Below are 27,736 nucleotides of genomic sequence, written 5' to 3'. Positions count from 1 at the left end.
GTTTCCACATAGTAACTTCCATGTGAACTAAAAGAGGCAGGAAAAAATTTCGACAATTCTTTTCATTCATTTTGACTTTTTTGAATGTAGTACATCACATGCTCAAATAACCAACACGATTTTCACATCGTTTTATAATAAACTTCATCCTCTTTCAGAATACCTAAGAACTATTTCTGTGAATTCTGTACTTTTTGAAATAGAGGCATTCTTGTACTTCTAGTTGAGGCTTATTTTTCAAGTATATCTTTTACTAGTTTTTTTTTTGGTACAAAAGTGCAATTTAGGTTGATGTTATGCCAAATCTGACCACACATTTGAAATCTACAGACAATTCTGCATCGTAATGGATAGGTCTCTTGCCTCAAAGGATTCATATAAGCATGTTAAGAGGGAAATTTTCAACCTTGATGCACCATTACCGGCTGGTGCGAGTAGAATGTTGGCCCATCATGTCCAAATTTTGATGGATCCTAACATGGGAACGGGTTGAGCGAGAACTCTGAAGTTTTGCACAAGTTAGTTTTGGTGGGTTTATACTAAGTGAACCAAATATCATTAAAATCTGAGTCGATGTGTGACATTTCGATTTTTCTCTGGATGACTTGACGCGGAATGGGGCTACATTTAAAAGTAAACGGGATCTAGAGTTTCACCATTGAGCTCAGCGACTGCGAAGTTACGAATTTAACAATGGTATTAGTCTCGTTTCGGATCTTTTACATTTCTCGGTATTCTCAATCTTCAGAGTCTGAGTAATCCCGCCCCTTGGTGACCCTCAGCCCGTAGACAATGAGCTGCAAATGATCGGAGTTTCACCACTGATCTCAGCAACACGGTTGTTCTTGGTGTGAGGTCTAGAAATTTGGTAACTCTCGTTCCACTCTTCTGATCACACAGGCAAACGCACATTTTATTTTATTTAAATTACACACGTCTGCTCAGTGTCAGAGCATTAAACTTTGGTGTGTGAGGCCCCAGCAGCAAATACTGTGTGCTTGGGCTTTTAATGTGTCCTGTCAGACGGTTCTGAAGGGAGGTAAATACTATGAAAGCCTGCTAGGCTAAAAGGAGACATAGAAATGAATTCACTTCCATCATTCAGTTGTATCATGCAACAAACAAATTTAACTTAATAATTATTATCAGAATTTCTGTTCGTATAATATAAATAACTGTCAAAATAAAATAAATGAAATCTTTGAAGCCTTCCGTCCCAAACTAGGTTTTCAGCATAATAAGATCTATCCTTTGCTATGAGATAAAACATATTATCATAGCCAAAGCATTCGTTTACATTTATAATATAGTAATGCTTTTCTTACTAACGTACGACAACTGATGTGTCTTTTCCTTTAGCGACTATTTATGTTTCTTCATCTTAGCTTCAGCATACATATATCGTTCACATGGAACCTAAGAAGGGGTTGCATTATTAATAAAATCTGAAACGAATAGAGCTCACAGAGACACTAACTTTGTATTGTATTTCTGGAACTGTAACACGTTTGTATGTATGCGTATGCTTAGTTTCAACGCTAGGATGCAATGTTACTCGTTTATCATTCATTCATTTTGCTTCGAGTACAAGGAAAAGACGTAATTATTTTTTCGATGAAGAAATATTCGTTATTTATTTTTTGATACGTGCCTGGATGTGTGCTTTGTTCGATCCCAGTTCACGTATTATTATGATATAAGAAGAAATGTACGCTATCAATGCTTCAGCCATAATCATGGGGCGTAAAACTAATGAAATTTGAATATGATTTCTCTTTATATTTACCTATATTAATAAGAAACGAGTCGGCAGACGCACAAACAAATCCAATTCTTAGGAATACACAAGTAACCAAACAAAGAGACAAAAAACACTTTTCATCAACTATCAGTTAAAATTAACAACATTCGTTAATACGCAAGCTTCAATGAAACACCACACACACACACACACACACACACACACACACACACATATATATATATATATATATATATATATATATATATATATATATATATATTACGCTATGGCACATAGGAAGTAATGTGTTTCAAGTGGAGAGGTCACGGCTAAATTCGAGGGAATCTGACACCACACACATAACCTGGCACGGACTTCTAGGCAAAGAAAGTGACTTTGAAAGAATAATCACAGGAACATCCGATTTTCCTACTTTGAATTTGACCATCTCATAGCCACGTCTTCAAAATTATCAATACAGTCATCTGATACAGTCATCTAGTACCAAGCACGTGGAAGCCAAGACGAATTCGATGATGTTTGACACACATCTTCACAAGATCAAATTGGACGGAGTTTGGCAACGAATCCCATTCGCATGGGAACTTCCTGACTTCGACAGTGGGCTGAGACTACCAATTTGTAATATCTAAATCATACATTGTCGTGCACCTAGCAATTAGCAATTAAGGAGGTTTTCAAGGTCTAATTAGAACTAGCCCAGATCTCCTACTCCAGAACATTCGCCTAATGCTTAACTTTTCAATAGCATTTCTATAATAAAAGCTTTATCTTAATTAGTTTACATTAAAATTGGGCAAATGTCACCTTTCGTTTTCCCTATTGAAGTTACCAATCTTTATTAGTAGTAGTAATATTGTAGTGTATGTTTATAAACTTGCCGATAATTGATAAAAGTTTTTTCGCCTAATGTATATATTATTCGAGAATTTTCTTTTAACAGGCCGTGTTTTTCTTTTAGTCTTTAGTTTATTTACATGCAGAAACATCTGTAGGGAAATTTGCTTTCAAATGTTTACTAAGAAATATAACCAACGTTACTAAGAAAGGTAATTGAAGAACCTTCTGTCACTTTTGTGATGGTTTGTGTTCCATTGACGCTCATCCATCGTGAGTTGAATGAGAATGGATATAAGACGAAGGTCAGGTGCTTTTCTGAGTATATCGAACATATTACCTGGTTGCGGCAGTTCAGTTAAAATGTGAACTTGCATAAGGACAGAGTGAACATGACATTTCTACAAAGCGTCACAAGGGCGTGTACGCTGTACGAGTACAAACTAGGAACAAACTCCGCTGCAGCGGGGCGAAAGATATACACGCCTATGGAAAGGGGGTCGTGTCTACGTGTACATAAGGGCGGTGGTTTAACAAGTTAAGGACGGTAACGAAACACTCGAAGAGGCAATAGGTGACGTAAGACCAACGCATGTACAAAATGGTAACATTGAAGTAGCAATTCAAGTGAACAGTTGACAGGCATGTGAGGAACTGGGACTATAATTCGATATGAGTGGAAAAACCATTCGGCAGAGCCCCATCAACTTGGAAAGAACCACAAGTTCGGTCGATGAGTCTCACATGAAATGATTTCAGGCCAGAAGGTAGGCAAAGCAGATACCTGTGATTCATTGCTGTCTCGTCTAAGGAAGGAGCCATTTCTGGAAAGAGTGTAGATATATGACGAGAAGTGGGTGCACGGCACTGTCTTCATTCGTTACCACCCCATGAACAGGTTCCAAAACAGCTTAAACCAGCACTACACAAGTGAAAGATCATCCTGTGTGTTTTGTGGACTGATCGCGGCATCTTCCATCCGGAGCTGCTACCAGATTGTCAGAGCATCAATGCAACTCTGCACTATCTGCCTTTGAGTCCTGTTCAAGAAAAACTCAGAACTCTAAAACCAGTATTTTTGAATCTCAAATTGGTCCTCCCGCTACAGGACAATGGCAAAATGACCCGCGACAATATTTTGCGACTAGGCTGGGAAACACTATTGCATTTACAATGCTTCCCAGACTCTGCACCCTTTAATTATCACTTCTTAAATTCTTTGAACAATCACCTTTGAGGAGGCCAGATGTAATCCCTATTAGAGCCGCAAAATGTACTTAATAATTTTTCGCTCCAGGGACCACCAAATTGAATCCATGGCCTTCCATAATGTTGTCGAGATGTTTTCAATGCTGATGGGGAACATTTTTGATTTTCCATTTACGTCTTCCGTGACATATTGATGTTTGAAGGTGGTTGGTTAAAAAGAGAAAGAACTTCCTTTATTATCTTTATAAACTCCCATAAATATCCTACATGTTGCTATAAATTTATTGTTGAGTATGCAAAAAATAATAGAGTAGCAGTTGTGAAAATATTTATTGTTTGTAACTGTCAGATATTTGAACTACGACTACTAGAGTTATGTAGCCTAATGTACACTCATATAGGCAACGGACCTTGGTAGCGGAATATTTATGACGTCAATATTTTTCAAGTTTATCACAACCATGAAAATTGCGATTTTAATTATTTTATTATCCTTTTCTTTTATAGCATGTGTAAATTATAATTATAGAAGATTTAACTGTATTTAATTTACTCTCCCAAAAGTTTCCTTCGAATTTACCATAATTTAATAAAACTGATCGTAAACTTTATTCTGGCTAACTTTCATAACTCTGGTTCCAACATTTGTCTTGTAAATCATGCGCCATTAAGATAAATACCAAGAACAAAGTATTTGGTCACTGTTAATTAGCTTTTTCGGAATTTTCATGAGAATAGTACCTCGCTGATTAAGAGACAACTTTTTATATTTAAAAATGTCGATCTGAATACCAATGTTATTGTAAAAATTAGTCATTAATTTATTTGATACAATACGACTATCTAATACAATATATTTTATTATAATATTATGCAGTTTGATACGTACCCAAGTTGAAAGTACCTCTGGAGAACATTGACAAAGATTCATTACAGCAGTTTTATACGTACCCAAGTTGTAAAGTATCTGTGGAGAACATTGACAAAGTTTCATTGCATCTTCATATTGGCATTGTAGATTGCAAGCTACTCGACTGTAGACTCTGCTAGTGTCCAATTTCATCTCATCATCAAACAAACAATGTCTTTGATGTACTGTAAGTCTCCGTAGACTAGGAGTACTTACTATTGGAAATAAGTTGATTATATAGATGAACAAAACCTTCTCGCCAACTGGTTTATATGTAAAGTAATTGGATAACTTCACAGGAAAGTCGTATGTTGAAGAGATGAATACCTGTAATATGGTATTATAAATTCGAACTGTAAATAAATGCAAGCATTGTTTAGATTAGGAATGGAGTATTGCACGAACTATTCAACACAGAAACAGAATCGTTAAACAGCAAGTGCGTTTTGAGTAAGACACCTATGTAAAAGCAAGCTTTTGTCTGTCGAATATTATATGATGATGGAAGAAATTATTTTTTAAGAAATTACATTATGATCCCAGAAAAAATGGGTGACACTGAATATATTACCGTAGAATAATGATGATCATGTTTACTAAAAACAAATAAATAGTATACTCATATAATCCTTTATTCAGATAATTCATTAACAAGAATTTATCACTATTGGACACGTTACTTAATTCAAGAATATAACTGTTGATTCAAGTATATTCAAGTATTTTTCGAGTTTATAAGTAGATTCATATATTAAACAGAATCAAGTTGAAGGCCTCACAAATTCGAATTCGGTGTGCTGCTGTTTATCAGTGTATTAAATCCCCAGCTGAAAGTAACTTCGCTGAAGGAAGCTATACATACTTTGCACTTAACTTATGGATTTCAGAGATTGTTTCATGTATACTCAGACTTATTTTAACACTAGAAGGACCAAGCCGTCATTTTGACGGCATCACTTAAAACAATTTTCGATATCTCATATATTTATTTGAGTTACGCAACCAAACGTTAGGACTTTTATTATTTTAAAGAGATGTTTCATATAAACATTGTGTGTCTGTTTGAAATAAATACATATTTTTGTTGTATACCCCTAGAAGGACCAGACCGTCAATTTTACTGTCTCATTTAAAAATCTATATTTTGTTGTTGATGTGGTCAGTTTTATAGTTTGTACGCTATACGGTAGTATTTCTGTTGGAAATAATGAATTCTGGAATATATTATATCATTTTTCCAATGAGTTTGCTATTTTGTATATGTTTTATTTCTGCTTTTCATTGCTGTAAAGGTAAAATATATTTGGTACTTCTTTGAATGATCTTCAATAATGTTCATATCTCGTTGGTAATACTGTCGAATGTACATATGAATCATTACAAAAAGCAACATGAGATTTGATAAAATGTTAGTGCTTTCTAAGATTTGAGTGAAAATGAATTTGGCTTGAAAGAACAACAGAGAGACTCGTCCGATGAATACAGCAAGTAATCGTGAGAATGCAGTGTGTGAAGCTACTTCTTCGGATAAAATGAAGGAAACAGATACAAAAGTTACCAGAAATAATCGATCAAATATCTTTGTAGTATCTGATGGGACACTTTACAGTATATAGACAGACAGAACAATTCTGAGCGTACTGCACCACGACATACTTCGCGAGAAACCTGGTTTGTTATATTATGAGTTACATGATATTGAAGATGATGATTTTGTTAGTGCTTTTCGCTTATTTATAGACGAAAGAATGTTGAAAAGCATTCTGATATGCACTCATAGACAGATATTGAGCTGATAGTTATTGAAGGTCATAGAAAGCGTCAAGATTCTTTTTGGCTGCTGTCAGTTGCAGAACTCGTTTCATTTCTAGTAATATTGATATTTCGTGTAGCTTCAGATATAACCGTAAAGGAAGTACGGAATCAAATCAATAAGTATCTTCGATTTGATGAAAAGTGCCTTAGCTCTTCAAGGCTGAAAGCAGATAAGTTTGCTTTGGCATAATCTATGTGGAATTTATTTATTGATAATGGTATCAGGCACTATAAAACCCACGAAAGTGTCTGTGCATGAACAATTATTATCTACTGAGATGAGATGCAAATGCCTAACAAGCCTAAAAAAATTGATTTCAAATTTTGGCTGCTTGCAGATGTAAAGTCAGTGTATGCACTAAATGGCATTTCCTACCTGGAAGAGGGCCATAAACGACGAGGAGACTTACAGTTACGAGAATATATTGTTCTGAAAATTATGGAAAACGATACGTTCACAACAAACGTATATGAAAATCAATCAGGAAATCCGCTCACACTATACAAGTGTAAATGCGAGAAGTGTTGCTGTCTTGAGTTCAATGCATACGAGTTGAAATAAAAAATGAATTGAAAATGTAAATTCATTTTCATGTAATAAAAAGTTCGAAATAAAAATTATTATTTCGGTGTATTATACACAGGGTCTGCTATATAAAAAAGAAGTAGCCCAGCCAATGTCTATAAGGCAGGTAGGGTGATACCGTGACTGGTGAAAAAATCATACGTACGGATGTACGTATATTTCCATTATTTTAGTTTTTTAATCACCGTCCTTGAGCGATCCTACGATATTAATATTATATTTAATATATTGGTGGGTTTTTTGTGGCCCACCCTGTACTATATCGCGAGAACAACATACATGAAATATAAGCCAGTCGATTAAACATATTAAATTATAGCTCAAAGAACAGAGATATTTTTAAAAGAAACTATATAAATCTCTTGCATTTAAATAGCCGTCAAAATGACGGCTCGGTACTTCTAGGGAGGTAAAAATGTTGGTCCTTCTAGTGTTAATGTGATAGTTACCTAGGAAATTCGATGTTGTGTTCGGTTTACAAGTCACCTCTAGTGATTATTACCTGGGATTGGAGTTTCCATGCAACATACCGCGTTACAACTGGACCATTCGTTCACCATATTACCCCTCCTACAGACTTCCTGTATGGTGTACGCGGTGTAGAATCCATGACAGAACAGGCTCTTCTTGAGGAGACAGAAAGAAGAATGCTTCGATGGATTACCATCGAAACTCGAGACATGGGTGTCTTAAAGAGGAATTGCCGAAATTCCAGTTTTTTGTTCCATTGACGATAGCATTCCGGTAGTTCCTTCTTCGCTCTGCCACATGTCACTCTTTTAGAGCATAAACAAACATTTTGTGAACGATCATGAGGTTAATGGGGTGGGTTGTTGAGCCTAGGATGCTTTGCCGCAAATTTCCGTCACTAGGATTTACATGGACATGGTCTACACTAAAAATAACCACTTACACACAATTCTACTGCCTTGAACTTGGCGTAGAAAAGGTCTACTATCTAACCAATTTCAAAATACGTTCAATTTTTGTGGTGTAGAGGCTATACCCGACAACACTGCTCTGTTGTGTGACGAGCGAGATATTTTGTTTTTCTCGTGGCAATTTCAGCTGGTTACCTTGCGCATGTGCTGTAAAGATTGTAATTGACTTCTGTCCAATGAAATACAATCATCTTCTATATATTCGTATGTTTCTTGTGGTATAATGGTTGGAAACTAAATCATCATAATGAAATCTCACTGAATTCTTACTCATATGATAAGGTTGCGAAACATGTAATTGGTTTTTAAAAAATGTTTCCAATTTCCTCGTGTATTTCCAAAAAAACGCACTCTTCGTTCGCCTTTCACAAGATGTCTTGTAGCCTTGTAAAATATAACGTTCAATGTTTATACATTAGGTATTGTATCAGCCTCCTTACGGCTAAACTCAGCGATATAGATAATGTTAACCTAGAGTGAAGTAAGTGTTTGTGTGGAAGAAATAAAAGTCAAACAACCTGTTTCAGATAACAACAACAAAGAATAAATTTCATCCCAACACTGTAAACAATAAATATATTTTGAATTTAGTTGGCTTTTCAGTCGTTATGGTAATATGCATTACTATTTTTGAACCAATGAAGGACGAAGTAATAAACCGTCATCAATGGTTTGGTGTTAATCTGAGAAACTGGCTTAATTCAACAACCATATTTCACTTATTTTTTCTGAATCTTCTTGTATGACATCAGTAGTTATGTGACACTTGCCATACAATTGGCCTACAGCTCATGCAAACTGTTCCGGTTCGGATTAAACAGCACAGGAACAACCGCAGAATACGCAATTCCTATAAACACAGCAGAACAAGTATGACATATGTGACAGCGTTTTTGTAGCCTTTTACAACCACTTTTTTCCTCCATTATAAAAGATTATTGCCTATTTTTTATTTATTCTATAACATCTCAGGTATACTTGTGTTACTCGTTCACTCTTCTACGACAAACATGACACCCTTATTTAACATAGTTGAGCAGAAATGTAAAAAATAACAACCGCAATTTCTCATTGGTTTTTTGTTCCAGGCTAGCGTGTGGTTCATAAACCGCTTCAGTGGGCCGCAGTAGCTCAGTGGTAGAGCGTTCATTTCTGGTGCATGGGGTTCCGGGTTCAAACCCTGCTCCAGACAAGTGAACATTGCGGTGGACAATCACCGTGGGCGTGGATTTTCTCGGGGTTCTCCCGTTTCCTCAAACTTTCTTCATTCCAACAGTTCATACATGGCTCATCATCACCACCTCCTTTAGCCTTGCCGGCATATACGTGGGAAGTAAAACTCAAAAAAATCATTTCATTTTTAAAACCGTCTTCTTTAGCCTACGCAGCATAACATTTCAGCTCACTTTCTCTCTCCTTCTCCCTCTCACACACACACTCAGACACACACACACACACTGCGTAATTGGTGGCGCATGAGCAGTAAAATTACAGATCGAAATCCGGTACCAGTGTCAATTCCGGTTCCGATTGAAAACAGCAGCAGCAGCAGACAATGTAACAAGTAGAGGAAGACTATAACATAGAAGAACGGCCATGACATTTGCGGCGCTGTTTTTTCGAAGATCATAAAAGACTATGAACAACTTTTCATTCCGTTAGAAAAACATGCAATGGCTATCGGTTTGCTCCTATACTCGTACTATTTTAAAAGCTATTGTTTTGGTGTGAAAAGAGACTATGGAAAATTGCTTAAATAACATAGTGAATCTGAGACAAAATAGACATATTATAAGTCTGGTTATTCACAGTACACACACAGGCAAACACGCTTTACGGTTCAATTAGTGGCGTGTGTACAGTTCCAATTCCAATTCCAATTCCGGTTCTAGTAGCAGTTCCGGTTCCAATTACACACCTCAGCTTGCGTCAGCTGAATAAGCACCGTGTGCAAGAGATGACATTCAATTTTTACATTATTACCATCTTATTTAACCTATTCCGCATAACGTGGAACGTTAAAACTTAAAAATATCATTTCAGCTTACACAGACACACTAGTTTTCGTTTCAACATTGCAGAATTTACATAGCCGTTGCAGCAAAATTGCAAATCTAAAAAAGAATGTTGTGGTGTAAAGTTTTCGTGCTATATGCGGCTTCCTGTCACTGCTTCTGACACGACTGTAAAACAGTTTCTTTTTCTAAGAAAAAACAGTTGTTGTGTACACTTTTTTATGGCTGCAGAGGTTTTGCCTTGCACTACAAATACGAAAGGGAAACTACAATTTTGAAAAGCTTTTGTTATACTGTATTTTTTCAGCAACTTGCACCTTCCCTGGCAATTACTACTGCTACAACACGAGAACTGCGATTTGTACTGTGTTGTAGATTTTCTGTATTCTACACGTGTCAACAAATCACATTCATCATTTACATTTCATTAAAATTCATAGTGCTCAACAAAATGATATGACACTTATGCCTAGTTTGTTGTTTAAAAATTTAGAAAATATAAATATTTTTAACGTAAAATCTGGTGATATGCAGCAAATACTGTTGATACTAAAATTAAACTTGTACTGGATGATACTCACATTCTCCAATTTATGACCACCGTATATTAAGGTTTCTGCTTCTAGTTTTTTTTCTTTTTTTTGAAAATATTACAGCGTCTCCGTCGAAGTAAAGGATAGACACACAGCCCCTTTCAATATGCCAATATGCCAATTCGTGGTAAACGGGGCTCACGAGAGCTTAGTGATAAAGATTTCCTGTGGTACTCCCGTTTCCTCTTCCTTTCTCATTCCACCAATCATCCACCTATTATTCTCTCTTACAAGGAACCCTAGGTATCTATCAGAGCACGATTTATTTTAGAACTTTGTATGTATATAGATTACCTCGGGAAAGACACATAGCCAAAATTGTAGCTGCAGAGTCCATGACACTGGGACACTAGGGCTCGAGAAAGATCAAATGTAGAACGTCAGTACATTAAAGGCATGATGAGAAAATGCATGTTTTTCTTTAAAACCCGTCATTATAACCACTCGAAATGAGCATACATGAATACGAGATGGTAGATATGATCTGTTAAAAATGATGAAAAGAATATCCGCCATCTTGAAAGAGGCCATGTCGAAACTGGTACGACTGGTATAAATGAGAAGAGGGTCATGCGATGCATCAATTTGAACATAAATATATACAAAAACCAGTTGGTGAAGCCTGATGTGGAATTACATTATTTCTGTGCTTCTGGCAGAGTTGTTTAGGTAAAAGACGAGCAAATTTTATCTCATGACATTCGAGCAGATGGAGGTTATGGTGCGCTATGAGTGGGATCAGTGCAACTAGAAGAACAGAGCGAAATATAACCTTAGCACTACATGATTTGTGTCAGAGTCAACATATAATTGGTGTGGATGTTCTGATACAACGGGTTATTCATAATAATGCCATTGTTAGCATTAATTTGTAACTGTTTATTATATTTCCATTAATTCGAACAGAAATCACAACGTCTCTCAGTTCACTCATAGCGCTAAATACGCTCCATCTGCTCGAGTGTCATGAGATTGAAAGGTGTTAAACTGAAAAATTAAAATGAGGTATCACAAATGCATTAAGTGTAATTTTTGAGAGAATGTGAAAAAGAACGAACTTTAATGATGTTAAAAATATGTTATTTGGATTCAAAAATAAATATATCCTCTTTCGTCCCTCCCTGTTTTCCCTACCAGCAATTTTCTTGCACTTCTCACGATTGAAGAACGTTCTGATTTGATTTTCGTGGACTGCTCACGGAATTGTGGAATCGGAACTCCTACCAGCTGGTGAGAACATGAATTAAAACAAACTCGAAGCGTAACTGGAGTTTGCAATGTAACCCGTGTTTGGACATGTGTTAGTGTTAGTTGATTTTCATTCCTTTAAATGAGAAGAGGATTGTCGTCGCGATCGAAACCTGAATACCGATCGATTTTTAGCTACAATTTTACGAATGGTTTGAGCTTTATCAGTGTTTAGAAGAAATGGGTCCTGTGCTTGGAGAGGATTTTCTTAATTCTACAACGACATTTAGGTATTACCAAGAGTTTCGAAAAGAAACTTTTTTCTCTATGCATTCTCCAAGTTCAGATCGTCCATCCTCCTCTGTGACTGAACATAACATTGCTGCACGAAGGAAAATACTTGGGACAGATAGACAGGTTACATACCATCAAATAGAGGTATGCTTGCACATTAATGCACCAGCAATTTCTGCTATTCTCCGCGATCACCTTCTACTTAGAAAGCTTTGTTTCCTTTTGGATACTGCATGACTTGACCGACCAACGGAAGGCACAACGTGTTTCACGGAGCCATGAAATGTTCGAAAAATTAAAATGGAAAAATCTTCCTCTGTGAATAGTATAGTGACAGATGGCGAAACTTTTCCCTATTACTATGATTTCCCGACCAAGGCTCAGAACGTAGTGTGGGTGTTCCAAGATGATCAAATCCCGGTGGCTGTTCGAAAGTCCACAACAGTGAATATGAAAAAGGTGGCGGTATATCTTAGTGTGTGAGGAATTGTCAAACAGTTACCTTAGAAACAGAGAAGACAGTCAAGTAGCATGTTATTGTTACTACGAGCATAATTTTGACCCGTGATTTGTGACCAGATTATTTAGACATAAAAATTCAGTCGTACTATGCGCAATGTATTTCCATAACAACAACTCTAAAGTGAGATTGAGTAATTGCACTGCACGTAGATATTTATGACATTTAAAGTCGTAAAAATTTATATCTAAAACTTATAACTTATAGTGGTGTCTTTGATTGAAAAAATAGTTTTTTGTGCGCATAGGACTTTATGATGTTATAACCATAAAGTTTAAATGATTAGAAAATACATTTACAATTTAAACAATTCTCATTACCACATAAAGACTTGGAGTTAATAAACATAATTCTATAACAATTTCGATTATATTCATTTTGGTATATGTGTAAGTTTGCATTTTAAATATTTTTTAAAGGTGATCATAGTGCTTTTCTTCTCTGGATGGTAGTTTTAATAGTTTTTTCTTCTTCTTCTTGCGATTATAAAACAGCATAAATTTCACCATTAATAATTACATAATCAAAAATAATCATAATCATAAATCTTGTAGCCCTTCTAAGTGAGTACCTTTAATTATAGTATATTTAAAGTCTGGTTTATTTTTTCTACATTCTATACATTTTTTAGCATTTGCACATTTTGGATTTATTTTAAATTCTTTTTGACACATTAAACATGTTAAGGGCGGTAATGATTCGTACAGACATTCACGACAAAGAGAATCTTTCACTATATATCTAAACTGAGCTTTAAATTTTTCTTTCTTACATTTCTTACAAATTTTAGTTTTACTATTTTCTTTATGTGTTTTAGTCTTATTATGTTTTTCTATATCTAGTAAGTATTTGTTACATGGTTCACAAAGCGTTTTGCTCATATTTGTAGAAATAGATATATTTTTTTTATATTTAAATTCATTTTTATATACAGCCTGCGAAAACTTTATAGTTATATTCATAAAGTAATACTTATACCTAATTTACATCTAAAACTACATGTCTTCTATCATATAATGTCCCCATGTAGAGTATTTACCCCATTGTTTAAAACACATCTTTTATGGTCTACACAACTTAAAGCTAACTTATTTACTTCTATAATGTACAAATCGTGCTTATAACTTCTAATCAAATTCAAAATTTTATAATATTCTTTTTGACTGAATAAACAGTCATTATAATTGTTAAATGATAGTTCTTTACTTATAACATTTTCCTTAACTCATTTTGCTTTTTTAGAACCTTTATCTTTTTCGAATCTGATTGAATATATTGTTGATCTTAAACCAACAAATTCTTCTATGATTGTTCCATTAAGTTCATCTTTCATCTTACAAGTATTTTCTTATTAACCTGTGGTATCTTATATTTGTTACCTTTAGAGTAATCACTCGTATCGAAGTAATCAATATAGTTTTTCATGTCCTCGTACACATCTTCTGTTTGAATATGATATATATAACTATCGGTATCTGTATAAGATACTTCTATTTTGTCTTGGTATTTCGGTTTCATCACATTATAATCGAAATCGTACATTAAATATTTCGATAAATCTAAAATTGACATACCCACATAAATCGGTTTGTTAAATTGCACTTTAATCTTGTTCATGTGAACTGCTACTAAATTTTCCTTAAAAACTGTAGTACTCTTATAATTTGGTTTTGTTACAAGGTTCTCATATTTTTTCTCATCACTTACAAGTTTAATATTAACTCTCTTTGTAATATTCTCCATAGTCTTCCCAAATACTGAATTTTTCATGAGCTTATAGAAGTCTTTTTCAAAATCATTTGTTGCTTTCGTTCTCATTTGTGTTTTTAAATCAATATATTTCTTTAACCAATCTGATTGTTCGAACTCTATTACCCGATATGTCTTCTTAAGTTTCATTCCAAGTGAAAGACATTGTTTTAGGTTTCGATAGTGAATTACAAATTTATCTTTATCATATAGGGTTGTTAATTGCTTTTATTTTTTTGAACCAGGTGGACATATGTTTTGAGGAGCTAGTGGATAGTCTTTGTGATAGTTATGGAATTCTTTTGGATATTCAAGATCAACTTCTAATATAAAACCAGTATCAGAATTATCATTTATACTTGTAAAATCTATTTCTCTTATCTCATCTTCACTTAGCCACCTAAATCCCTTATACGGTAGATATTGACTCATTGTTCACCCATACAAGTTATTGGCATCTAGATACATTAAGTAAGAATCTTCTTTATTCTTATCGTAATCTTCCATACACTTATATTTGCTTTTACATATCTTTTTGAGCATTGACTAATTCCACCCTTCTCTAACATTAATATCATATCATAATTTGTTAATAATTCTAATTCTGTATTTGTCATCTTTAACATTGCATCCCAAGCTAAACCTGGGGCTGTCATATACCAAGCAGGATCAGGGTCATAAGCTTTAAGACATGTTTCCCTAAAATTTTCGAATATATCTGCTAACAATAATGCATCCGTTCTTAAATATATATCATGGTAATTTCCGAGATTTTTAATGTCAAATGTTTCCCATACTTTCTTTGCATGTTCGTAATCTTCATCATTTATATGTGTGTTCATAAGCTTGTTGAAGAATGCTTCCTTTAGCTGTAATTTTCTTTCTCTAAACCTATTCCAATTGTTAACATAATCATATGGGAAAACACCTTTCTAATTACAAGTTGAAACTTTTCTTGATTATGATAAAAGTGTTGGGTATGTATCATTTGTTCAGGTTTTAAGTTTGATGATAACTTTTCTAAATTTGAAGCCATAAATCTAAATGAATCTAAAAATTTCAATTTAATAGTTCCAACCTTTTTACTGAATGATATGTATCTTTCTTCGTTATTGGATCTAATTTTTCTTTATTACATCCAAGCTCTTTTATAAACAAGTGCGAGTCATATCCTGTCAAGTTATCCATGATCACTGGTACAAACTTTGGTACTCTAACTTTTAAATTGCAGTTATTCGATAGAGGTGCTACCAATTTTCCTGTTATATGATCATGATGCTTAACTTTATGATTTTCTTTAGCATACTTCTGCTTACAGTAATAACAACATTTAGATTTATTGAACTCTTTTCTCTGACTTTTTGTTAATGGTAATTCGTTATTTTGTTTATATATGTTCGATATTTGTTTGGCTTCTTTTCTTAACAGTCTTATAAATTTCTTAGCAGCGTTCGTTCTTACCTCTATATCAAACAGGGTTGGTTTCACCTCCATCGCTCTTTACTACATAATAACAAAATTCAGATGGCTTATGTTGTTGATATTTTTTCGTATATGATTTGTTATCTGGATAACATTCTTGACAAAGCATAACTTTACGTAACAAGCATTCAAAATCAGCATAAACCACACATGGCATTTTCATTGTTTATTAGTAGTTTCTAAATTCAACGTGTTTACCTTCTTCAGGCATTATTATTTTTACTGGCTCATTTGACAAACAATCTTGCTCATGTTTATTTAAAGCGTCTTGAGAGTAAAAGTATAACAAACATCTATCACATAAATATTTTCGAGCTCTCTTTTTAGTTAACTGTGCACATACTAGTCTGCTTAAATCCTTAATCCAGCAATAATGTGTTTTAGCTTGGTCTTTATTTTGTTCTTTTATATATAATAAATTGACATGATTTTCTTTCTTGTTTTGTGTGTGATGTACTATATAGATTGAATAGTCTTTATCATACGCATAGACGTTTATAGAAATATTAAGTAATTTTTCGGCTTTTGGAATATCGCTTAGTTTTACAGGAAAATGAATATGTTTTAATTTTTCTTCTAAGTATTTAACAACTTGCTTGTACTTGGAAGGTCGTTGTGGATCTTTATTAGCTGGATACAGTGCAGAGCAAATGGAATATAGGAAACATTTTTCATCCTCGTTCTTTACATTTATGACTGCTTGTTTATTTTTAATTCTATCAGTTAGATCTGTATATGTTGATCCTCTATATGGTGTATATATGACGATTGCTAGTTGTAAAAAGTTAATGTTTATAAGAGCCCAGCCAGAACCTCTAGCTTGGAACTCATCCATTCTTGTTCTTAATCTTTGTTTCATCTTAGTTATTTCTTCTTCTAAATTACTTGATTGATATATTTCTTGGTTTTCAGTGTTAAAATAGAAGTTTTGAGTTTCTTCACCTTTCTTATATGTACAACTTATATAAAGATTAGCTTTCAATGAATTATGTTTACTTACGCTAATTTCTAATCTGTTTAACCCTTAAAGTCACACACCTTCTAAAAGTTGGATGAAATTTTTTTCACTGCGCTAATTAGAGTCTACTGAGCTGGAAATAATGAAAATTTTGCTAATTGTTGTTGATTGTCTATTTTTTGAATTTTTGTCCATATGGCAACATTGTAACTTAAAGGTCATATGTATGAATACATTCAGATATATGGAAACTTAGGTAAGATGTTTATTTTATGGTGTTTATTGGCAGTATTAGTTGTGATTGATTGATACAAACAATTTAGAAAATATATTTCTATATGCATTGTTGCAGAAACCAAATATACAATACTAGCATTATATCACCAAATTTCTTATACCAAGGCATACTTACATTATAGTTTTAGATTACATGAAATTAGTTTACATCCATTCAATCATTAGCACATTAGTCTTACATGGAGAAGGGTAAAATAATCTTTTTTCTTCTGTCATTTTGTGAAAAACAACACAAGATCAAACTTCGTACATTTCAATCTACTCATTCCTTTAGGGTATGATCTGCAACGTCCTTTTGATCAGCATGATAGCCAATGTAGTATCTGATTATCATTTAGACTTGGAACCAGTACAACTCTTATCTTTCGAGTAGGCTGTGTGCCATTATCTTGTGATGGTCTACCACACTTTGGTCTTCTCGCAATACATAAAACTTATGATCTGTTTTCGAAATTCTTTGAGAGTCATTTCTTTGGTGTCCAAACCCGCGTTATTGTCCTTTCTATACAACTGCCATGCATTACATACGGACAAGTCAAGGAGGTATGAAAATATAGAGAAATACCACAGTTTAGAGTTTGAGGGGGTCTTATGTTGTTCCAAAATCATATCTGATACACATACACTACCTCTATGGCTATTGTATTCTTTGACGATAGCTGGTCAATGCACATCCACTTTTTTTACTGCCACACCTTTTGGTGTTTGTCATAGGTTCTATATCGCAGGATGTTCCTGCTATTGTTACGCACTTAGCATCCCCATAGCAGAACATGCCGCGTTCTGCGATGTTATCGCAGAAAACCTCCCGCACCTGTGCAGAATAATTGATATTTAACGCTGTAATAAAAATAAGATAGTATCATCTTCATTTATTTTGGAATTCCTGCAGAAAGGTTTTGCTTACAGAACCTCATAGCAGAAAGGCAAAGAGAGTTCTGCTATCGGATAGTGCATAATAGCTATAAAATCTTTCACCTCGTTTAAAGTGCAGTTGATCGAAGAGTCCGGTAAACAGAATATAGGTGTGACTGGCGCCCTATGTTATGTATAAGATCATTCGAAGAAAACAATTGAAAATGTGAAATTGGAGATTTTACTTGTATATGTATATAGTGAACTTTATGGTGGGCAAACACCATTTGCGTGGGTCTTCTTGGGATTCTCCTGTTTCATCCCACTTTCTTCATTCCACCATTTCATTCATTACTCATAATCATCGTATCCTTTAGTCTAACCAACATAATCGTAGGACGTAAAACTCAAAGATTTCATTTCATTTTTTTCTTTCCTACATCACATCAATTGGTATCTCCTATTTCACAATGTGGCCATATAGAAACACTCATATTCAAATCGCTATCAGCAATCTATTAATCATTAGTAATATGTTATAAGTGTTGCTTCTTGACTCCTGTTGTCATTGTGATCACTCCACTCAAAAAGATAATCAATTCATAGTAAATAATAATATTAATTAATTAATTATATTACCTCTTTTGTAATCTACCATTCGACCTACTAAAAGCTACATTTCAGCCACTGTGGAAGCTACAAATTTCTGACGTAAGGTGGCAGCGCTTGCCAGTTGGGTGAAAAGGTTGTAGACAAGTGTCTACAACGCGACATAACGGGCATGAAACATCAGAACTATATATTTAGTTTCTAAGAAACCAATGTTGCCATATGGTAACAAAAATACTTTAAGGGTTAATATAGCTTTAGATGTTGCATTAATATATTGTTCGAGTGGATCTTGTGGCTTGTAATCTGTTATAAATCTCCATGTTTCTAATCTTGATTTTAATGCAATATTTTGGCGTTTTACATCGATTGGTATTGATTGAACTTTGATTCTTTGTTCTTCAAATACATCTTTTTTGAATGGAAATAGCTTTAAAGCTTTCTTCCTATCTTATCGCTTAGCTTTTGGGTTTTCAAAAATGTCTTCTTGAAATGGAAATGTTTGATTAATGTTTAATCAGTTTTGTTCGTCTTCATGTTCTTTAATACGGGATCAATAAGTTCTGCTTTTCTTAATCGGGAATTACCCTTTATTTCCTTTCCTTTACATAATTTTTTTAATTCAATTACTGTACGTTTAATTAAATTACTCATATTTACTTCATGTTTTTTTATTCTATAAAAATAATTTTAATCATTTTCGTTATCTACTACAACAGCCAATATTCATGTTACGTGTAAAATCCCGATGTTATTAGCATATTGTATTAGAACACGGCTTTCGTGGTAATAACCCAGCAAAGCTACTATTGATCTAATGAAAACCAATTCATTTTTGTTTTAATAATATAAATCTCTCGGTATTTCTACATTTGTGCATACTTCCCAATACGCTTTGTTTTTAAATTCTCTCACAAATGCTTCAGAAAGTTTATTAGTTCTATTATCACAATATTCTGCTGTTATCCCCCAATCTATCTTGTCAGCATATTCCCTCATAATAGCCACTGAGAACTCTTGATGATATGATAAAGCATAAAAGTTAAATCTATCAACATAATCTTTTATAAAATCATCTGAAAAGTATTGATACTCTGATATTAGATCAAAATTAATCTTGTTATCATAATCTCTCATAAAATCATCTGAAAGGCATTGACACTGTGATATTAGATCAAAGTTATTTTTTTATCATAATCTCTCATAAAATCATCTGAAAGACGTTGATACTCTGATATTAGATCAATGTTAATCTTGTTATCATATTTTCTCATAAATGTTTCAGATAATTCACCTTTGCAAATTTGGTTCCATTGTTCTTTAGTTAAATTCTTTAAGACTTTATCAGATAGCATCGCACCTTTAGATTTTAATATGACATTCTCTAACTCTTTATTGTTTTCTATTAATGATTTTTAAATAAATGCTCTAGCATGCTTAATGATTTACTAAAGTTAATTTTATCTTCGTTGCTTAAATACTTACACATGTTATCAAATTTGGGTTTAATACTAAGTATTAACTCCTTTTCTGTGCATAAGTTTTTTAATTCAATTACTGTGTGTTTAAATAAACTCATAACTACTCCCTCGTTTTTATAATATACAAAAATAATTTTAATCATTTTCGATATCTAATACCTATATCTATTAGCATATTGTATTAGTACAGGACTTTAATGGAAATAGCCAAATTAAAGCTGCTAGTTTATTTTCACTCTTTACACAGCTTTTATTGTAATAATTCATAAAACATCGCTGTGACTTAAGAAGAATCTACTTCATCATTATCATTTTCACTTTCACTTTTACTCTCACACTCACTTTCGCTATCCCAATTTGATTCTGGTGTAAATCTTTCTAGTGCTACATTTTCTTGTTCTTTTAACATGTCTTTTTATTTTAATAATATTTGTTTTTCTAATAGGGTTGCTAAGAGTTTAAGATCTTTGTGAATTAGTTTAAGTCTATCATGTAATAAATCAAAATGTTTCTCCATTTTTATTATATAGAAAATCTTTGATCACTACGAATTAAGCTTCTACATAGGACTAGATATTAACCGATCATATAAACCATCAATTTCTTTAACCAAATCTTCTTCTGATAGGGGTGTCCAATACTCATTACCCTTAAATTTAAGAATATCTAGTTCTTGCTGCATTAGGTTGAATAACTTAATACTGTTAGGATCTCTAAACTTTTCGTACATTATCTCATGATTCTGATATTTTTCTTCTGCTTCATTAAGAGGCTTATATAGAATTCTCTTTTGACATCTGATAGCATAATAAGGGAAAGGATCATTCAGTTTGTTCTTCTTGTATATGATTAGGCAATTATCTTTCGAATTATCGTCTGTATATGATGCTGCAATTTATTTTAAGCCCTCGTTTTGAATTCTCAATCTTTCCATTGTTTGCTCTATTTTCCCTACTCTTATTTGCAACTCTTTTTGGTCTTCTTGAATGTGTTTAAAGTCTTGTGTCAAGTAATCTTCGATTATATTGTAACACTTATCATAAAACTCATTTGAAATCCAAATTGATATACTCAATATTAATTCTTTTCTTACATATGTTCATGATATTAATAGATCTTGTTTATTTGTTCCTTTTGACTCAACTATGTAAAATGAGTTTTGGTGGTGCAGATCTGGCCCACCTAATTTTTTGTTATAATATCGTAGGAGATCTTTTGATTTATCTAACCTTGCCCAATGTTTAAATTCTTTTCCCTCATTTTGACACAACTTAGTAGCATTGAAATATCATGTACTCTTATCTATAATCAATTTGTAATCACCAAAAATACCATACCAATAATTGTCTTTAATCTGTTCGTAACAAATATCATTTAAACTGAGAGAACTATCCATAGTACCCATATTTATTGTTTAGAAAATAATTTTTAACATATTTTCCTCGCTATCTGCAAGTTTTATTTCGTAAGTTGCTTTAATAAAGTTCCTAGAATTAGAAGGATGAAGATTTTCGTTACTGTGTTAGATGAGCTTTCAAAGTAGTCCAAATTCGGTTCACTTACTTTTTGATTATAATATAATAGCCTTTTATGGAATAATAACCATACAAGATAGCATTTATATTTACACTACAACATTACTTTTATCTATCCAACAATTATGTGAATCATCAAATCCTAGCCATTTAACGTATACTTTGTTACCTTTCTTTCTTAACACCTTTTCCACCAAGTATTCATCTTTGTGTTTCGTCTTTAATAGCCCTGGTTCGTAAAATCTACCTTGTACATCCTCTTCTTCTAAATCTTTCATTCTATACGTAGGTGGATTAGATGGAATAACTTCGCTAATAACAAATACTTCTGTTGACCAATTAGGTGTATATCCTTTCTCAAATAATCCTTTCGATTTCCTTATACGAACATAATCGCCTAATTGGTATTTGGGTTTAACATACTTATATTCTTTTTAATAAACTTTCTCCAATATTGTTCGTTCATTCTTCTTGCTAACTTCTATAGGCTTCAAACCAATTGTTGTATGAGTTTGATTGTTATATTCGCTAACTAGTGTTGGTAAAATCTCTATCCATTTATAATTTCCTTTTGTTATAAGCTCCTTCCACATGCTTTGTTTAAGTGTTCTATTGAATCTTTCAACAACAGAAGCTTTCTTACCGATATAGGTTGATTAATGATTAATCTTATTTTCCTCCATCAACTTCGTAAATTTTTATTGTAAAACACTTTGCCTTGAGCTGTTTTTAAGTTATTAGGTTTTGTAATTTTTAATATTGGTTCAAACGCTTCTGTAACATTTTTACCACTCTTATCTTTAACGGGAACAACAAAAACATATTTCGAAAACACATCTATAATCGTTAGCAGATACTTATAGTCTTTGTTTAATTTGAAAACACCTTTTAATACTCCGCTATCCATTTCTGCAAGATCTGCTTGCCAGAAATCATCTATACCTTTAACAATAACACTTAACCTCGGGTAATACTTTCTGGAAGGTTTGTGAATTTCTTCTATAATGTCTTCTCTAATACCATTACCTTCTTCTTGTCAATCTTTCTTTTTAACGAATTGAGTTTTAGTAACACCACATATAGAACAAATACATCCCTTCATATATTTTCCATTCTTTGTTCTATTTTAGTGGTATTTCTTTTGGTATCTCTTGATTTCTTACACTTAACACAATACATCCTGTTTATTATATAGAAAATCATTTAAGTTCTCTTTCTACGTACATAATAACATATAGTAATTGTCCTTCTTCGAAAGCTGAATTTTTATCTGCTTGAAACGTAATTATATCACCATTTTTAACGTCTGAAAAAAGTTTCAACTAAAGTATCGTTCAAAAATATATGTAGATGGCATTTATAAAAACTTAATTCCATATGCATTATTTTCCCATTATAGAGAAATTTATAAGCATTCAATAGATTAAATATTCTAAAGATTCGGTCTTTAACCTCCTTAGTTCTCAATCGACATAATAGATTTATAGTTTCTTTCTTCATAATGAACATATTTGTTAATTTGTTTGAGTTTTAGAAATCTTCTTTTGTAACAAATATATCTATATCATTCTTTCTAACAACATTCTCTAATTGCGATGACATTTCCGCTTTGTATTTATTGAACTCTGATATAGGAACCATTGCACTAAATAAAAGAACTACATTATTAGTAGTCTTTTGGATTTCTTCCATATATTCTTTCCGAAAAGCGTTCATATCATCTATCTTTATGTATGTGTTTTGTAATGATTTTAATACATCCTCAAATTTGTTTCTATCACTTTCTAATTGAATATTTATTGAATGAAGCTGATGAAAAGTTACATCTTGTTGGTCAATAGCATGAGCTACATTAGCAAGTCTTTTCCTCTTAAAATCATCCATGTTCTATTATTTGATGTAAAAACTTTATCTAGATCACTAATGACACCATTCTTCCTACTTTTAACATTACCAAAGATATCCATATTTATTATATACAAAATTTATACATATTTAACAGCGAGAAGAACAGTTATACGAGCTCCACCAAAATCAATCAAATCACCATTCTCATCTCGAAATGAAACTCTGAAATTATTAGATTTGTTGTAATGTATTGGGAAAAATATTTTTTCTCTAGGCTCATATATAATTTGCTCTCTAAATTCTGCATTTGTTCTAAACGTTGCAATTAAATCTGTTTCATTATGTGTTGTATCATTATGTTTTAAAATCATACCTTCTGCTACATCACAGTGAATACTTATAGTATCAAATGGATGAAACTTTGGTATCTTATCTCCAGCATGTTCTATGTTAATAGCCAAATTTTTCACATTATAACCTAATACAGTGTTAATGGTATCTAATATTATATCACAAAGCCCGCTAAATATTTTAACTCTATTTTTTCTCTGTCCTCAGTAAATTTAATATTTTTAAAAGCATCGTTGAAGTATTGAAGATTTGATTTAACATATTCTTCTAATTCTTTTAAATTATATTGACCAGGTTGAACTATGAGTTGTTTTTTAAGAATAGGATAGTCAGGTTTGTTACTACAAAATGTTAGTTTATCATTTCTTTCTGCAATGTTTGGAGTTAAGTATGTTGTATAAAATCCTGCAAGAGCTATTTCTAAGTTGTTTTCAAATGGATAATGCAAAGACATGTTTAATACAGATGAATAACCGTTTAAAAGTTATTCATTTATTATGAAATAAAATACTTTCATTTATTATGAAATAAAAGTTGAAATGAATAAATGGGATATCAGGCCAAGGGATATCGAGTAAGGTTATCAGACCAAACTGTAAAAAAGAAGAATGATATATTGCTACCTGGTGATATAAGATGTTTAATAGTAGGACCTAGCGGTTGCGGTTAAACAACAGTTATGATTGATAACTTTTTACTAGCACCGCATTGGCTTAAATATACAAATTTTTATATCTATTCTAAAAGTTTACATCAACCTAAATACCAACAGCTAATACAACTTTTGCAAGACATAGAACGAGATATTAATAAGACAATTACAATAGTAAAAGGAAACAACGAAGAGATTATTCCATTAGATGAGTATGAGAACGATTCAGTGGTAGTGTTTGATGATTTCATTTTAGAACAACAAAACCACGATAGAGACTATTTTACTCAAGGTAGACATAAAGGTTTAAACTGTTTCTATCTTGGACAAACATATTCTAAAGTACCAAAACAACCAATAAGAGACAACTTAAATTTTCTTTGTACCTTTAGGCAGGATAACACAAATTTAAAACACATATATGACGAATTTCTTGGTTCTGATATGTCGTTTGAAAAATTACAATCACTCTGCAATAAGTGTTGGGAAGAAGAGCATGACTTCTTAACAATAGATATGACAAGGAAAACGGATAGTGAGAAATATAGAAATAAAATTAGAAACTTTTTAAAAGTATATACCGGAGTGAAACGTGATTGAACGTATCTAAACCTGTATGTTGTATTACGTTAGGTTGCGTTTTTATTTTTTTCTTTATATAATAAATGAGTCAGTCAGATGCTGCTGAAGCTAAGAAATATATAAAGTTAAAAGAAGATCTTGTTAAAAGATTTAAGGAAATTAAACAAGCTAATCGTAGCAAATATGAAAAATATAAAGAACAAGATCAACCTGTTAAAGATGCAATTGAAGGCTTAGGACAAAATATATCAAAAGTAGCAGAAGAAAATAAAAATTTAATTCAAGAGTTAGTTCCAGATGTAAATAAGAGCGCAAAAGTAGATTCAAGGTTATTAGTAACACCTCCTATCTATGAGAGTTCAATAAGTGAAATCGATACCCCTATAACAGAAGAAATAAAACATGAAAAAGCAAATTAAGTACAAAGTAGACGGAATAGAATCTTTACCAGCTACCCATTTTGGTAAGATTGCTTCGAAATATTATTCAACCAGAGATGATAAAAGTTTTAGAATTCAACCATATGGTGATGATGGAAAAGTCGTACATATGATTGGGGGTACGGAAGTTAAAATTCATGATGATGATTAAGTTATTAATAATCGACGTTACACAGGAACAGAAGGCTTATGGGAATTACTAACAAAACATAATCCAAAAAACTACAATGAAGATGATCTAGAAAAATATACACAAATAGTTATTGATTCTAATGTAGTATTTCATAACAATGATTCAAATAAAAGAAAACAACGATCTAGTAGAAGTGAAAAATACAAAGAAATTATCAAACCTATTTCGGAAAGATATATAAAACCAACACTAGAACCAACACCTTTAAGAAAGAAAACACCAAAGTCTGGAGAATGAATAAAAATACACAAAGAATTACCTAAAGAATATATATGGATGGATGATGTGAGAAAATTAATAGATAGGTTAATAGTTATAGATGGAGAAGAAAAAGCTGGAAATGATAACTTTTATAATGAGAAATTAGGCATAATAGATATGATTAATTCTAAACTCACACAATTTATTCCTAATGATTCAAAGGGTATACGTTTTTTGATAAATATATTGAATACGCTGCCACCAAAATTTTGGAATAGTGAGAAGTATGGAGAAGGAATACTGAATGATTTGTTCAATAAACTTCCATTAAATTACATATTCCAGGATTTTCGTACTGTGGTCTGTGAACTAATCTACAAGAAAGGTTAGAAAGAGGTGATAATGGTATTAATCCATTAGATGAAGCTTGTAGAGAACATGGTAGTTACTACAGATATAATAAAGATATAGCTTCTAGACGTATTGCAGACAAAGGATTAGGAAATAAGGCATAGGAAAGAGCTTTAGCTAAAGATGCAAGCTTGATAACAGAACGAATACCAGCTTTAGGAACTGCTTTAGCTATGAATGCAAAAGTAAGTTTTGGTTTAGGTTTATAAGTATTTTTGTTTAAGTTTTATGTTTTTTCCATAAAAGTTTTATAATAGATATAAGTATGAAGTTAAGTAGTTTTACATTTACAAATCCTAACGAGGAACTTAAACAATTAAAAATTGATCACATTTTAACTAAGAAACAGATAAATGATAAATTTCAAAAGATGAAAGAAGGAAAAAAATGCATTTAACTCTTTCTATACCTCAAGTTAAGAATATAAACAAAGAAATAAGGGCAAATGATAATAAAGTTCACTATGGAGGCTTTGTATTTACTATTCCAACCATTCTAGCTTGAATAGATGCTCTTGGTTCTCGTACTGCTGGAGTTGCTACTGTACTCAAAACGGTAGAAGATGTGAAAAATAATAAAGCAGAATTAGAAGAACAAAAGAGACATAATTTAGCAATGGAAGAGAAGCAAGATGGTAAGCTTCCAAAAAACTTAAAGCTTAAAATAGTAAAAAAAGAAATCCAAGCCTTAAGTAACATTGATCTGATTCATCTTGTTAAAAAGCTTAGGATAAATAACTTTAGAGGTGTATTTATGAGTGATGATTTACCTAAACAACCAAAGAAGAATGAGTGTGGTATTGTTAACTTTGATACGTCTAAAAATATAGGAACTCATTGGATTTGTTATTGGAAAGAAGTAAATAGAAAATACGTGTTTGATTTAATCCACCAAAGACACTCGTAAAATACATTGGTCATAATATAAAGTACAGTAGCAATCGTATACAACATTTTAACGAGGTAATCTGTGGGCATTTATGTATTGTAGTATTAAAATGTTTAGAGATGGATGTAGCTTTTGAGAAATCATTAGTCAGGTGAATAGAAATAAGGATATTCGGAGAAGTTATATTAAAGTTTGTTTTATGGGTTGAATTCATAAAACGATAACGGTATTTTTTCTTTATAATAAATATGGATAAAATAGAGTCATATGAATTACAATCCTTTAAACCTAATCAAAAGACAATCGAAAATTTAAATAAACCAAACAGATCTATTGAGTTTGATATAGATGTTGGGAATGTGTTCGTTTGTCCTTATTATGCTGATATTTATGAAACTTTCGAAATTAGAGGTAGAGATGCTAATGGAGAATATACTGCTGGTCAAAATATTAGATTTATTCATAGCTTCTTCCCACATCTTTTTTCTCAAATACAAGTTAGAAAACATGCACAAATATTGGACATTATAG

General features: G+C 32.5%; 1 protein-coding gene across 1 annotated transcript in view; it reads right to left on the bottom strand.

The window, feature by feature from the left end:
- Positions 1-27,736, bottom strand: part of LOC145681948 (pickpocket protein 19-like) — a 288,210-nt gene that overhangs the window by 67,984 nt on the left and 192,490 nt on the right. The window contains exon 7 of the mRNA XM_081753550.1: positions 4,763-5,048. Coding sequence (XP_081609676.1) covers positions 4,763-5,048 — 286 coding nt within the window. The remainder of the gene's footprint in view (positions 1-4,762; positions 5,049-27,736) is intronic.

This window comes from Thermobia domestica, chromosome 1 (assembly GCF_964235325.1).
Source record: "Thermobia domestica chromosome 1, izTheDome1.hap1.1, whole genome shotgun sequence".
NCBI classification, from domain to species: domain Eukaryota; kingdom Metazoa; phylum Arthropoda; class Insecta; order Zygentoma; family Lepismatidae; genus Thermobia; species Thermobia domestica.
The sequence above is the reverse complement of the archived record's forward strand: the minus strand, read 5'-3'. Positions and strand labels throughout refer to the sequence as shown.